This window comes from Falco punctatus (assembly GCF_963210335.1).
Source record: "Falco punctatus genome assembly, chromosome: Z".
In the NCBI taxonomy this organism is placed as follows: Eukaryota; Metazoa; Chordata; class Aves; order Falconiformes; family Falconidae; genus Falco; species Falco punctatus.
This window is the reverse complement of record NC_137586.1, coordinates 45,246,257-45,262,700: the sequence shown is the minus strand read 5'-3', so window position 1 is coordinate 45,262,700 and position 16,444 is coordinate 45,246,257. Positions and strand designations below refer to the sequence as shown.

The 16,444-nt window shown below is 35.3% G+C and overlaps 1 protein-coding gene across 9 annotated transcripts in view; it reads left to right on the top strand.

The window, feature by feature from the left end:
- The window catches only part of FANCC (FA complementation group C), a 109,948-nt gene that overhangs the window by 34,346 nt on the left and 59,158 nt on the right, over positions 1-16,444 (top strand). For 5 of the 9 annotated variants that reach the window (XM_080373220.1, XM_080373216.1, XM_080373221.1 and 2 more), the window contains 3 exons: positions 8,080-8,253; positions 9,806-9,890; positions 15,216-15,310. In XM_080373220.1, coding sequence (XP_080229346.1) covers positions 8,089-8,253; positions 9,806-9,890; positions 15,216-15,310 — 345 coding nt within the window. In that variant the 5' untranslated portion in view covers positions 8,080-8,088. Of the gene's footprint in view, positions 1-279; positions 358-5,933; positions 6,139-8,079; positions 8,254-9,805; positions 9,891-15,215; positions 15,311-16,444 lie in introns of those variants that run through there. The other 4 variants (XM_080373219.1, XM_080373218.1, XM_080373214.1 and 1 more) reach the window with 2 other exon arrangements.

Below are 16,444 nucleotides of genomic sequence, written 5' to 3'. Positions count from 1 at the left end.
TGAAACAAGTTTCCATTTTGTACATTCCGTGCGTGGTGGTATGGACAGCTTTACATGGGCCTTGCTGTATTTTGATCTGGCTAGTCCTAACATTGAAATTGTTTTAAATTAGGTCATCGTATGTTTTGGTACTTTGCTGAATTGCATAGAGCCTTCTGCCAGAGATATAAAAGTACTTTACTTCATTGTCTGTTTTCTCTTCTTAAATTGAACCTTTTTTAAAAAAAAAAAAGTACTTGTAGTGGACTCTTACAAACTTAGTTGGTGCATTTTTTGCAGGAGTGACTTCCAGTGGCAAATGATCAGTCTTTGTATTCAGTTTGTGCTTGAAAACATAGTAATCCATTCCATGGGCAGGTAATTACATCTTTTGTATATAGAAGTGATAATTACCTTGTTGTCCTGTTAAGTTTAATTACGGAAAGGTAACAATATAACGTCTGTAACAAATAACATCTGTAAAATTCAGTGATACCACTCCTAAATGTCTTTCACATCTTTTACTGTTCCCTTGGGCAAAAGATAAGAGTTATTATGCATGTGTTGAGCTATTATTTCTGCCTTTCCCATTAAAGAAGGTTTGATTCTTAACCTTTTGAAATGGGGTAAGTCAGAAGGAAGATCTGCTGCTGCCAGACAAGCCTACCATTAGAACCAGAAAGTTTTGAAATTAATTTTTGTGTGCAGTATTTTCCATTATCAGGGAAGGCTAATAAATAACAATTTTTTGGTCATGAAGCTTATAGCCTGATGAATAGGAAGGAGAAGGCTTTATTATGATTATATAGTCCTTTTGGGGGGGGAGAGGGAAGTGTAATGTTTCAGTGTTCTAGAAAGCAAAATCTTGTATGAATCCCAGCAATGCATGCCTCCTCAGGGCACTGACTCTTCTCCAGTCCTGCAGGGCAACAAAATACAACTGGAAACATCATTTTGCTGTTTGCAGTCTTACTCAGATGAAATTTGTGCAAGAGATTTAATACATATTATGTGTATGCTGTCCACCACTAAAGTAGCCCTTTTAGTGGCCACAGTCCCTTAGAGATGAAAATTGGGATCTTTTTCCAGTGGGACCTGATAATGTAATTCAGAAGACAGATCTGACAACTGTTAAAATACTAATTATTGAAGTAAATACAGGAAACAAATACAGAGGAACAACATAGAGGAGTTAATTACTTTCAGAGAATTGTTGTCTAAATGTTGAATGATAATGGTTGACACAAATTTACTTTACCAGATTTTGCACAATACTTAGCCAGTGTTGGTTCCTTTTTTTTTGTACAGAATTCTGTTCTTTGGCTTTATTTTCAGAGGAAGATACATTTGCATGCAGTCTGTTTTAACTTGGGCAGTCTGTGTGTAGACAGGCAGTTTTCTGTTAATAGTTATTTGTTCTTGCTGTAAAATACACATGAATGTAGGCACAAAAAGGAATAGGCAAACTTGTTCAAAGTGAAAAGTTATCAAATAAAAAATCAGCACTAACCAACACTGCATGTAAGCACATGGTCCAGAATCAAGATAGAAGTTGTTCTGTAGATCAGTCTGGACTGCTGGACTGCTAGTGAGTGTAGATTACATTAAATACCAACCTATAAAACCAGCCTGGGAACCTAATTTCTCAACAAGCGACACTGAAAAACAAGATTACAAGAATAAATAATGGAAAATTTTTAATTTTCACGTAGTCTTTACTACTCTTGGGCCTTTCTGAGATTTCTAAAAAGATAGTCGCTTTTTTCCTAATAAACATTTTGTGAATTTGTTTTTGTGAGGCTTTAGTTTCTTTAAAGTAGGGAATAAGTCATGTTTGGTCTTACTGCCTAATTAAGTGGTATTACTTTTTTGTTTTATTCTTGGCAAGTAAAAGGAGAGTTGTCAAGGTGAAGGTGAAAAATATATTTGTGGGAACAAGGTGAAAGAACCTAATAGACATTTTATGTAGAGAAATAATAAATGAGATAATATCTCTTTTCTGGATAACTGCTACTTTTTTTCATTTGGCATAACCTTAAAATATCACTCATTAGATAGTAAATTTGTGACATGATTGTCATCATCTTTGAAATATGGAAACAGTAAGCTAGTGGTTTTCTGCTCTATTAGTGTATTAGTGATAGTGTATCATAATAGAGTTAGCGGTTATTACCAAAGGAGTCAAAATCATGGTGTCTTTTGATTTTATTTAATTTGATTTTTCAATTGTTGACCACATACTAACAGAGGATTCAAGCCAGGCAAATCAAGCAGGCTTATTTCCTGTACCAGGTACCTGTAACTAACACTGTTTCAGTACGCAGAATGGCACAGCCATGACAGGGTGAGGATGGTCTTTTTCCAGAAGTCTGAAATCCCAGCTCCACAATAAGGTGTTTTATCTCCCCCCTTATTGGAAGAATAACATCTTCACAGAAAGGGAACATGGTTCAACTTTTGGTCAGCCCTGAAGTGGCCAGGCAGCTGGACCAGATGATCATGGTTGGTCTCTTCCAACCAAAACAATCTATTCTATTCCATTCTGACCTAAACATAAACAAAACCAATCATCTAAGCTTCCCTCATCACTGAACCTCCTCTCCAATTAACTTGTAATTGTATACTGTTTGAATGGAATTCCCCTGAATTCAAACTTAAAACTGGAGATTAATTCAAAGTTTCACCATGAAAAAAACAGCATTCCTCTCCTTGCAGCATTACAGTACTACCTGTGTGCAGGGTATAAAAATCAATCCTTGGCACTTTTTTTTTTTCCTTGTTAGACATTTCACTTTAATGTCTGCAATAAATTAAATACAAAATTGATAATTCAAATTTAATTTGAATTCAATATATTGAATCCTTTCCTAATATCTAGTCTCCTAATTCTGGCTATTATCCCCTAATTTCTATTAGAGTAATAGACATGCACGAAAGGACTGTTCTACTGCTTTTGTAAGTGTTAACAACCCTAAACATAATTTCGAATGTATGTTTATGTGTTCTTTGTTCTGTTGGCTCAGTGGTGACCTTGTTCTGCTTGGGGTCTTTGGACCCTGATGTCATAGAAGTATTTTAATTGTTTTCTTGTTTTGTTTTTTCCTCACAAGCTGAGGTTGCTGATGGGCAAGATTGGAGGGAGGAGATGAAGTAATGGAAAGTGAAGTGTTTGTTTGGAGTGTGGAGCTACTTATCACTGGTTGAAGGAAAAGTATGCAAATGAGAACTTGAATGCAAGTTTTTGTCACATTTATTTGGAACGCTATGACTTAAGGCAATATTGTACCTTAATGGTATCTCAAAGAGCCTTCTACTAGAAATACTTTTATTATTTAAAAATAACAGCCGAATTTACAAGGGTAGAGACAAAATAAGTGTTAAAAGTTTAGTAGTAATTTTTGGCAATCTATTAAAGCCAGGTTTGGGGACACTGATAGCTGTGAAAGTTACTGATTTTTTTGTGATTGACAGAGATTCTTTCTGAGGAGCTGTAATGTTTTAGCAACTGCATTACTCCCTTTTTATTACATCTGAGTCCTGAGTTTCAGTGAAGAAGTAACTTTGCTTTCACTTGATTTTTATCTTTTTATGGTGTTACTTTAAAAGATTTTATTTCTACAGTTCTAGGGAAAAAATATCTTCATTATTTTGCTACCTTACATGCCAAACGCGTAACTATTTAATTTTCAAACTATAGATAAGGAGGTAATTGAAAACCTTGTTGGTATCTCTTCTGCCCTTGCAAGTAGTTGACTGTCACAGAGGAATAGTATTCAGGTATGTCTTAAAGTGGAAGACTGTGGCAACGTGGTACCTGTATGTGTGTGTTCAGGAGGATGTAACTGTGTAACTGTTGTTAAGTGGAGTGCCCTGGTGTACTGTAGGGCTTTGCCTCGAGATCTGGTAATGAAAGTTACTGACTGAACTGTTACAGTTCAGAAACTAATCCAGATAGCTCACTTGACAGAATAATCCATTCCTTGTTAGAAATGCTGCCTTCAGCTTCTGAAAGACAGAACAAGTACCCTTATGCCTGAGCTCCACAGGGTTCCCTGTGCTTGAAAGTGCAAGACTAGGAAGGTTTGACTGGGGATTCTGGGAGAGAGAACTAAAGACTTTCTTACCCTTCTTTCGAGAAGCAAAGGGTATTTTCAGGTGATTTACAGCAAAGCCAGCTTCTGAATGTCTTATATCGGGATCATAGATAAGAAACAGTTTCTCGTTTTTGGCAGCTGAAATAAAAGGAGTCCCAACTAACCGAGGAGAGTGAGAATGAACCTGAAAGAGACTTTAGGAATATACTTGAAAGTATGACAGGTCAAATTATTGAGTCTTTATCATCTGTAATTTCTGTAGGTCTTTTAGTGTGTTCTTACTGGGCTCTGAATGTTTAAATTACATCTAATTAGCTAATAGTTTTATATATCTCTTGTTAATGAACTATATATCCTGTGACAGTTTTTGAGATTAACTCTGTGTGTCAGATTTGGTATGTTACGTTTCCTTTTTAATTGAGTTACTTAACTTAAATTAATTGATTTTACTGTATGCTTTCCAGTAGTGTTGAAGGCAAGAGTAGGCTTAATAAGCAATTAATAAAATTGCTCTTTTCAGGACTAGATGCTATAGGTAAAATAAACGATCAATAAAATAACTATTTCATTGGAGACTTCTAAAAAGCAAACACTTTAAGTACAGCTTAACAATCATGCTATTGCAAATAGAACAGGTGCTTGGGGTAATTCTTTTTGCCTGTTTTCTCTTAGTGTGGCATGAACAGCGTTGTGATGCAGCAAAATATTAGTGTGTATTAAATTAAGCATGCCCTTGATCAAGGATTAATTGAAGCCCATACTGAATGCTAAACAAGGGGCAATGGCCTATATGAGCAATGCAGCAATTCTTGGAAATCTCAGTTTCTGTAGATATTGCAATACATTTTATAAGAATGTGAATTGATTGTATCCCCAAACAGATAACAGCAATATTTTTAGCACTTAAGAATTTTTGTGATCATAATTTTTGAAAATCTATCCTATGGTTTCTGTAAGAAATTCTGCTACTGTGGAATTGGCAAGACTAGTTCTTGTATAAAGCTTTACAGAAGTGCTCAACCTTGCTTCCTTCCTCCCAAAAGTGTGCAAACATTGTTGTTCACAATAACAATATTTGTTATTGTCACTCTTAATGGTTTATTTCCTTTTTTTTTTTTTAGTGTATGTACTATAGTTGATTACAGATACACACTTTGGATTACCTGCTCTGTTAGTCATTTAGATCACTTGCTTCTTATTTCTGTTATTACACTATTTTAGGCAGTTTCACAAAGTTAATTTCACAGAAAAGTATATTTATTTGTCCCTTAATCCGCTTTAGAAATGGGACAGAAAACTGACTCCTCTATTTTTGTGCATAAACGTGTCCACGAATGAGCATTAGACTGCAGCTAAAATTTTGGAACTCTGTCTTAGAAACAGAACTCTTATTTCTGTTTCATCAGAAAATGATGTGAAAGGAGCAAGTTCAGGCTTGATCCTTCTGAAGATAGGCTTTGAACTCTAGAATGTGTAGTCGGGTTTTTTTGGTGCAAGTCCTTTGCTTATGTTTCCATACAACAAGACAAATGTGGAAAATATGCTGCATTTCAGGTGAAGATTTTGAATAGCACTGAGCACAGAACTGCTTTGTTTTCTTGGTGAAGGAGAGACGTTTATTTATGTGACTAGTGGAAGTCCATTGATGGGACAGTACTTTGCTCATATCCAAGATAGTCAGGACTAGGTATCTTAATGGAATTAACTATCAGAAACTGTAAAAATGTACACTTGCAGTTAGCAACATATACTTTTAATATTTCCTTTCTTTTATGCTTTGTGTTCATGTTCTCCTTTTTGACCTTTTTTGTTGTTGTTGTTGTAGTTAAAATTCAGAATGTACATCTTCGTCTTTGACAGTTTTCTCTATAAGGCAGTGGATCTGGACCAGCTAAGGAACTGCTGAGGTGTCTCTCTGGACCAGCAATCCAGTTTATTTAGCTGTCATTAAGAAGGGAGATAAAACACCTTATTGCGGAGCTGGGATTTCAGACTTCTGGAAAAAGACCATCCTCACCCTGTCATGGCTGTGCCATTCTGTGTACTGAAACAGTGTTAGTTACAGGTACCTGGTACAGGAAATAAGCCTGCTTGATTTGCCTGGCTTGAATCCTCTGTTAGTATGTGGTCAACTTATGTGATTGGCACCAAAATGCTGGAGTCTTTGTGGTTCTTTTTTTCTTTCTTTCTTTCTTTTCTTTCTTTACCTTTTTAACCTTTTTTTTATCTAAAGTTTTAGGAGCCATTTTGTTATGGGACTTATTTTTCAGGAGGATTAATCTTACCTAGGAACATCAAACAGGCTCATTAATTTACGCAAATGTGTAAATTCAATTTCTGCCTTTGATTTGTTCTTAAAGTGTCTATTATGGCCTTGTGATGATATGAGGGTTTGAGAGCTAATTGCTGCTGGGTATTTGACCTATGCTTCAGCGAGCTATGGCGATGAAGTCTCGTAAGCTGTTTTTGATGCTTGTAGAAGATCAGTAAGATCTTGGCACTGCACAGGTTGTTAAGAGTTCTGCTAACAGCAGCAGTTGCAGGTAGAAGCAGGACTCTAATAAAGTACACAAAAGCAGTGGCTTTGCTTACATTACTTTGAACATGTTTAGGGTAAATATACATTGAACTCTGGCGGGCCAACAGCTTTACTTTTTTTTTTTTATGGACAGGATCCAAACTCAAATAATAGTTATGATTCACTATGGGATATTTATTTATCTATTACTCATAGAAATTAAACAAGTTCAGGTTTTTATCTGGCTCAGATTAGCATGCTATACAAGTGATGTGATTGTAAGGGTTAGCTGTATGAAGCAAGCTTGATTTGCAGGGCTGCTGCTGAGGTTCAGGTTTATTTTTTTCTGTCTGTACCTTAAAAAGATAAATATTCACTGATTTCTGTGGTATCTATGAGTGTTTGAATTTGTCTCCAAGTGGGCAACAGTTCATTTCTGAAAACTACCACCACATTTGTGTTAATTGACAGTTGTCTTTACAGTCTTGACAGAAAGAACAATGATTGAATGGCTGCAAGAGCTTGTTTGCTCTTTCAGCCTATGAGGTGTTTCTTTCAGAGAGCTTTAAAGATTCTTGTAATGCCTGCTGTGCTATTCTCTGTCCTTCTGCCAATGAAAAATATAATAGCAAAGCAGAAAAAAAATGCGGGTTTTTTTTGGGGGAGGTGTCTTTTACTGGGGCAATTTGGTTAAATTTTAACATTCTAGCTAGCTTGGCAATAATACTAATCTCTCAAAGATGCAGTTTTTACTTCAAAGTTTGCCACTGGGTATAGATTATATATGGTACAGATATTATTCAGAACTGAGTTATATGTAAAGCTGCATGTCCATATTTTTCCCTTCTCCTTTGTATATTAATACAAAGAAAAACAGAGCTGAAATACTAAATTTATTAGTTTCCTTTAAGGAGAATACTCTTTTTGCATGTAAAACTAATGATCAATTACAAATGTAGAAATTACAATGAGCAAAGCCCCCCAACTCCTTTTGTTTTGATTGAGCCTTAGTTTAAGGCTTTCATTTGTCTTGAAATGAGCATTTGCAGCTTCTCATCACACAAAGCATTCTAAGTAAATGTACACTGATGTTATTCTAATATTCTTTGAGTGAAATAGTGGTGATGACAAATTCTGATAATAAAAGCCTGAGACACAGCTGGGTGGTACATTCTAAGTTAATTTACTGATTACAGTGCCCCCTTTGCTACTTTGTCACAATGGGGTTGTTTTACCCTCTTAGTACTACAAAGAAAATTGCCACCTTTATGAGTTGTAAACACAGATACGCCCCCCCCTTCACATGTGAACACACAGAAAGTTAGCAGAAATCCTTCTTCACATTTTCCTTGTTGATTTGAAGCCAGTATTTATTATATTATTATTTATGATTATGTTTATATTATATTATATTATATTATATTATATTATATTATATATTTATTATTATATATTCTGCCTGATGTGGAGTTGCAGGTTTTTTTTCAGGATTGTGAAATGGCCCAGGACACTACAGTGCCCAAACTGAACTTTGAATATTGGTTGGATAAAGCTATAAAATGGGGTCAAGCCACCACACTGGAATCCCAGAAGGATGTGTGCTTTCACTTGCCCCAGCTCCAGGAGTTTCTACATCAGGTTTATGAAACTTTAAAACACATGGTAAGTGACTTTAAAAGGAAGGGTGATATGTGCTAAAGAGACCCTCAGAAACAATCTGCACCGTGTTTTGACCAAATCAGAAGCCAACAGTAGTAAAGAGTTTTGTGTTATTGACCTAATGTATTGCTGGATCAGAGAGGCAAATTGGGGAAACAGTTACAGGTAATGCAAACAGGAGTGTGCTTCCTGTTCCCCTGATTTATTGTGAAAGGAGCTTTTTCTTCTTGATTGGCTGTTGTCACGTGAGATTTCCCAGCCAATGTTCCAGCCTCTTTAAAAAACTCTTTAAAATAAACAAGAATTTGATTCTGGTTGTCAGGTCATAAATTGGATTATTTAAAGGCCTTAACATGCAAAACTGTAACTGATCCTTTAAATCTTAGGGAGTCTGTTGACACGTTAACCCCAGTGTTGTGGCACACGTAGTGAATTCTAGCAGCGCGGTCAGATTGTTGGCATATGCTGCTGGCTGTTCTGTTTAGTAATTTAATTTTGTCTGCACTCACTAGAGTGCTTTTTTAAAAGTAAATTTAGTTGTTTGTATGTTTAATTGTTTATATGTTTTTCTGAGCATGGCTTTTTTAGTATATGGCATGACTTCTTATGGAAGTACTTTTAAAATATTACTCTTACCTGAAGACTACAGTATAGTTATTTTTTTCTGAACTGAATTTAAATAAAAGATTTTTGTGAAGTGGTGTTTCTTCCCATATTTATATATATCTTTTTCTTGAGAGGGAGGGAAAAAGTAACTATTTTTAATGTTGCTATCTCAAGTAATCTGAGGCTTGGCCTGCAATGGACCTTGTGAATATGGCCCCAGAAAGTCTAGGGCTAGCCCCAAATATGAGACAAATGTAAGGAATTTATTGCAGCAGCAGGAGATGGTTATCGTTTCTGCTACTTGCATGTTATCTCAGCACAGCACCATTTAAAAATTTTCATTTATTAGATAATAAAGCTACAAAAATGGAAGAATAAGACTGGTTACGCATGATTGTATATAAACTATATTGTCTACTACTTTTATAGTGAAGCTGCTTTCTATTTGGTTAAAAGTTAGATTGAAGTTTGTTGCTGGGTAGTCATTACATCAGTTAATTTAAAGAAAGCAAGCAAAAGTAACGAAAGTGTACTTAGTTTTAAGCCATAGTAGGCATTCTTTTCTTCAGAAAGTCTGTGAGACAGTATATTAAAGCAAAGATGATGTGCAAAAATATACTTTACTTGTGCTTTTCTTGTCATGAACCCTTGGTCACCAATACTGTTTTCTGATTACTGGATGTGAGGCAAATGAACAAATTTTCTACTGTAATTAAATATTAGGTGAGGAAATTAATTTCTTAAGGTTTAACTTATTTGAATTATGACTTTATAGCCAATTTCAGGAAGTGCTGCTTTTGTTACATAGCTACAGATATTTGCTTCCACAGCATTTCACAGCAAAACTATTGGGATTGTAATTTGCAGCAATCTGGATCATTAACAAACTAACCTACTTTTGATATGCAGTATATTTATTATATTTTTGTTTGGGTTTATGTTTTAACAGGATTCAGTTTTAGCAATCCAGCAGTTCCCTTTAATTGGCCAGCTTCTAGGAAGGCTTTGTTGGAATCCTTTTGTTGTCGGATATGGTAAGAACATGTAAGGATATTTCCACAGCAATTCCATAAACTTTGCTCTATAGGAATTAGGAAAATACGACTTGTTATATACTTTGATTTTTTTTCCTTAAAAACACAGCATTCTTTTTTACTTAAGCAAAATTTTGAGATTAAAAGGTTAGCCAAGTTATTTAAAATATGTGGCACTGAGAAATCTTAAATTTACTGTTGGAGCTAATTAATTTCATGGATTAGTTACAGAGTCTTGATTTGGGAGCAGTAGGTTTTAAAGCCATTGAGGGTTTGTGTGCATCATGATTTCCATTTTTCTTATTTTCTTATTGTAGGTTCTCAAAATGTACAAAATTCAGATTACTTTCAACAGAAGTTTCTTCCAGTTTTAAAGTATTCTATTACATATGCTAATATAGGGGAATTAATTATTCTGATACTTGGTTTAGTTTTTTATTAGTGTAAAGCTCTACTAAATTGTGATTGTATTTTTTTTTACTGAGTTTATTCTGAATGTGTATTTTCTCTGTCTTGCAAGCTAGTGGAAATGCGCATAGGCTCAAAAGCAAAACAGTAAAGTGGTGACATAGGAAAAATGCATGAAAAACCAAAAGCCACTTACTGGTAGTATGTATGTGTGTAGGTGAAACTAAAGAAGGGAAAAGAAGCTGGGGACAAGAAGTGTGTTGGGAGGGAGGAGACACTGCTTGTGCAACACTACCAGCACTTCCAGTACATTTTTCAGGAACTGAGATATGGGTGTGTTGAGATATGACATAAAATCTACTTATAAGCAGAAAACTAATTCTGAGCTTCTCTGTAAGCCCCTTAAAGTAATCTTTTGCCAGTCTTCTGCTACTACTACAACTACAATAAAAAAAAAAAAAAAAAAAAGAAATTTGTATTTTATCTCTTCTGCTTCCTTTTGGGTGGGTATAGGAAAGGACAATTTTTGTGTTCACCTGAAATGGCTTATTAAGTCAAGCTCACCATTAGGCTAAGGTGATGGTATGTCTTCTGTTTTGGCTTTATCTTCTAGTGAGCTCCAAGCACAGGCAGAAAGAACTTCTCTGCAAAACACATGGTAGATGTGTGTTATGTCAACACTTCCCCTCTGAAAGGAAAATTTGGGAAGGAACCATAGATTTGATAGATTACTTTTGCAGAGCAACAAACGTGTACTTTTGTGGCACTTTTTGAGAAAAAACTTCTCATATAGACTTATTTTTACAATGAAGAAGTTCCCATTTTACTCAGTCCCAATTTTTGAGAATGTTTGTAACTATTGATGTTTACAATTACACACATGTTTTTCTTCTAAGTTTTTGTTTGGAATATACAAGTCTTTAGACTGTCAGTTTTTCTGAGCCGACAATATATTGTGGTATAGAAAGTAGCTTCATCTATATTTTTCATCAAACTTGAAAGCCATCTGTTTCTGCTTCTTCACTTGCTCAAAGTGGAATCCTTCACTTTAATGCTTAAAGGTGAGTCAAGGAGATTTTCTGGCATCAGTAGACCTGAGGATGTCTGCTTATACATTCCTACCACTTTGTTTTTTTAGAGCCACCTGAGCACCCATTGGACTGCTGGCATTTTAGGTTCAGTAGATTTTCATTTTGTTTGGCACTAGTTCTGAAGACTGTCTTATTCTTTAAGACAGTCCTGGCTATAGGAGATGCTGAGTCTCAGGTGGGTTTCATGTAATTTCTCATTTGGATAAATAGGGCATTCAGGTATGTGTCAGAGTTGAGGCCACCCTCACAGTAGAAGGAACTAATTCTGTTCAGTTCAGTCTTTCGTACTAATAAATGGAGGAGGAAAAACATTATATTTCTGCGTCATGTCCAAACCACAATACCTATCACCTTAGATGAATGTCTGTTGGTGCTGGAAGCTGACATATCTGACCACTCAGTGCAGGAAGTGTGGTCTCCAAGGGAAAATAATCTCCTCATAAACACTCATGAGCAGGAGGTGACCAAGTTAGCCCTATTTAGAATGCTAATATGAAGTAAGCACAACCAGAGAAAATCTCACGGCTATACTTGTGGTCCTGAACCACAAGGGATACATGAAGAATTCAGTCTTGGTAAGGAATTCCAATGTTTTTTTCTGTGGGCTGAGGGATTATCTTCTCAGTAGGACCCTCCTGGTTTGAGTTTTTAGGCCAAATGTCCTGAATCCCAAACTAATACTATAAATGATGGGGATTTTCTTTGTGGCTCTGTATGTCAGTATATGTGTGTGAGTGTGCACGCTTATGTATGCATTCATTTCCACGGGAAGTTCAGTTTTAGCTAATCAACATTTTCTGATACATTTCAATAAAATTTTACAAGAAGCTCTAAAAAGAGTATTTCTGGCTGTAAGATTAGAGTTTTCTTATTAGTTTCTTGCATCTGGCCCTGTTCATGACAGGGTATTTATAAACTGACTGTATCATAGGATGGTTGAGACCACACCATGTTATGGGAAAAAACATTGCCTTTTTTTTTCTTTTTCATTTGCTTTCTTTATTTAATTTTTAATGTGAGACTGGCAGGGAAGAAATGCAATCTGGTTCCTCATAAAGGTTTGGGCTTTTGTTTGTTTGGTGGTTTTTCTTTTTGTTTTATTTTTTACAAAACAAATTCCAAGCTGTCTTAAATTTCTTACAGAAGATTTTAATTCCTTCAGTTGGAGTTACAACATTAACCTGCTTAGGAAGTCCAGTAGATGGTTGGTGACCTTTTTTGGGATATACTTTCCAGCTTTTGAGTTGCTAGTTTTGTTCCTCTGGTTGTATTAATTGGGTATGTATTTGCACAGTGATCATTCTTTCATGCCATAATAAGATCACATACCTTCATCCATATCCTGATAATGGTTTTCAGTGCATACCACGATGGTATGTTTTCCATGCTTATCACAGTTACTGGAAAAATGAGAGGAAAAAACCCACCAGTGTTTTCTGCAACTCTTTGTGGTCTTTTGATGTGATTATTTTTTGCAGCTGCCATAATTATTTTAACATCTCTCTCCCTCCCCCGCCTCTATTCCTAATCTTCCCATCTTTCATCCCCAGTTCCAAAGCAGCTGTGAAAAGAAAACAGCGGACCTGAGAGTAGCCCTCTGAGTGTCATTGGGTACTTCAGCAAGAGGACTGTATGTCCATTTTCCTACTTTTCACAGATCTGTGAGAGGCTACTTCAGCTTTGGTTGTAGCCAAAAAGTTATTTTGACTGGGAAGATTGTGATGCTATACAAATCCCTTATTTTTCTGTGAACTGTTAGCATAGCTATGACACCAATGTAAGTTGGTTTCACTTAGGCTGAGGTTTGAATATATCTAGCTAAATCTGTATAGACTCATTTTGCTGGTGAAGTGCACCAGTATATCATTTATCTGAGCTTTGTTTTCATCATTTTTGCTTTCATCATACTGATTTGTATCTCTGACGGGCAACAATATATGCAATTTACTTTATAGTATGCAGCAAGTTGTCACGTGTAGCAAAAAAGCCTTCTCATCTAGAAGTCTAATTAAGCAGATATATGCATTTTTTTCACCTCTTTCCTTTGTTTTTTTAGGTCAAAAGAAAACCTTAACTTAAACAAAATGACTTAATGGCATACTGTATATATATATATATACTATAAATAGGATGAGTCAAAAGAAGGAACATTTAAACTACCTATGTGTTGTTCAGGGTAGGTTATACTCGATTCCACTCCCCCGCCCCACATTATCTTTCTGTTGACTTTAAAAAATATATAATTCATATAATTGAAAACTATCTCAAAGGCCAAACTTTAGAAACAGACAAGATTTTAGTACTAGCAATTAACAATGTTTAAATTTGGTTTCCGAGAAGCAAATGGCTATCATTTTGTCATTAAAACAAGTAAAACAGTATTTGTTTATTTTGCCTCCCATATCATTTCATATCAGAATTTAGGCGAAGTGTTTTTTGAAGGAGACAGTTGCCTTTTAGTGTTGACATCTGAATGCTAGTTGGGTATAGTTACAGTCAAAGTAGAAGGATACTTCGCATTTCTGCTAAGCAGTATGCGACATGTCTCCTTTAATGCCAATCTTAAACAGCTGAGGAGATTATTTGCCTTGTAAAAATCATATTAAAAAAATTTCCCCAAACACACAATGGCAGAATACCCCAAATTGTAGTCAGTGGAATGTGTATGTTTGAGAAACCATTTCTGTGCAGTGATGTTAGTCAGTGGGAGGCCAGTAATGGCCTACAGGCTTGTTGCATATTTATTGAGGAATACTGGTTTGAATCAATATTAACTTCTTTGATCACCTGGTGAAAACACAGGCATCACTTAATGGAGCTTTTATATTTTTCTTCAGGCTTTGCCAGCAAAGCAGTTCTGAGTAATACTGTTTATTACATCTTGGATAACAAAAGACACAGAAAACAAAAGAAATCTCTTGCTGAGCTTGATAATCAAATTGTCTCCTAATACAATTTCTAAAATATGTCTCCTAATAAAATTTCTAAAATACAGTCATGCAGTTTTGTTCTCTCATTGTAGAAGCTCTTTGCATCTGCCAAGGAACATTTTTTTTTAAAAAAGCTCCAATTGAAAACAAAGTTGTGGGAAATAATAATGAATTAAGTGACTCTTAACTACTTAGTCCAAATAGCTTCTGTGATTACTGTCTGTGCATTTGAACACTGACAGTATTGCTCAGTGTAGTAGGTTTTTAGAGAAGGCAAGTAATTTCTAACAGTGAGTTAGAATTAAGTAAAACCTGATCTGATCCTGAACAGAAAATCACAATAGGACTCTTTTTCCATCAGCATTTAGCTATTCTGCTGTCTGCAGAAATGTCATTTTCCTGAAGCATGGAGAATCTTAATATATTCTTGCAGAAAATGTCATGTTTTACGTTCTTGTTACGAATGAGTGCATACTTCACAAGCTTAACTTTTTCACAAGTGACCATACTTCAATGCTGATTATTGTTTAGTATTGTTCATCATTAATGATATTCAGATACTGGGTCAAAAGTTCCTTGATGATAGCTTCAAGTATTATTTGTGTAAATGAATCTCTAGGTCATGCATGTTTCTTAAGACCATCTAAATGTTGCATAGACTTTGAACTCTTTGATACCTTTTAAACTGCTGTTGATGGAAATGATTACACAAGAACTACATATGAATAACATTAAATGTGTGGTGTGAATCTGATAGAATAGAAGCATTATGAGTTGAGACTGGTATTCAGGGCTTTAGTTTTGTGGACAGATAGGGATTTCTGTGTGTAATTCTGTGTCTTGAGTTTGGGGTTTTTTTTCTTTAAATGTATCCTTATTTACTTTTTTTCCTGCAGATGAAAGCCAGAAGACTCTGATGTGGTGCTTATGTTGTCTATACAGCAGTGAACCACAGAACCCTGTGGAACTGAAGGCCAACAGCTGGATACGGGTAAGTGAATGAATCCTTCCCAGCACTGCTTTGAATTAAATTGATTATTTGAAAGCACTACATATATAGCATAGAGACACTGTCATGTAAGAAACTGCTCCAAACAACTTGCATATGTATTGTGTTGATGTATATATCACTCTAATTGTGACACAGTGCTAGTCTGTCATTTTAAATATTAAAAAGATGTATCATTTTACAGGGAGTAGTTTTAGTGGCCTTTAACCTTTAGATTCACTGTGAATAGTGAGCAATGACCACAAATCAGAAGGGAAACAAGTGTTATTAAAAAACCAAACCACCCTTCAATTAGGATTAAATAAATAACCTGGAGAAACGCCATAGTTCATTTTGAAAACAGCTTATATTTGCTCTTAATTTTTTTTTATTATTTTGTTTAATCTCCTGCCTGTGAAGAATTTAATTGTATCCAAACTTTCTTCAAAGGCAGTTAGAGAGGGGAGGGGCAGTGCTTGTGTGTGGATTTATATTTAGTGACTTAAGGAATAATGAATCCTTAACTTTAATCCTGAATGTAGGGGTTTGCATGGTACATCTGTTCATATTTTATGTAATTCCACACTGAACTAGCAAAGCACATCATCATGTAAATAACTTTCAGCACATTGGTGCTTAATCTTTGACATTACTGAATAGCAATTTGATGGTGCAGTGTTGCTGATTTTATGTCCTTGCATTTTCTGTGCATCCATATAAAAATATCCTTAAAAAATTTAATGAAATTGTTAATGGTTTTTTATATATATATCTCTCTCATAGTCCTCACAACTAGTGAGAATGTAGCAGCCTGATCATTATTTATGTACATTCTGCTAAAGCTGACATGACTTCTAGGCTTCTCTAAGCAGTTAATTTCTTACTTACTAGTCGACTGTACATCTCAGTTTATCTAGGTATGCATGTAACACTAGGACGTACAAATTATTATAAAATAGGTAATGGTAGTGCAGATGTTTATGCTGGTAAATAACTGTATTTAACTGTGTAGTATTGTTGATCTAGCTGCAGTAATCTCAGCAGTAAGTTCTCACAAACTTTCAGATGCCCTTGGGTGCCTGTATGTACCTATTTGGTGGGTTGTACCACACGCCATGACAATCTCAACAACTTAAT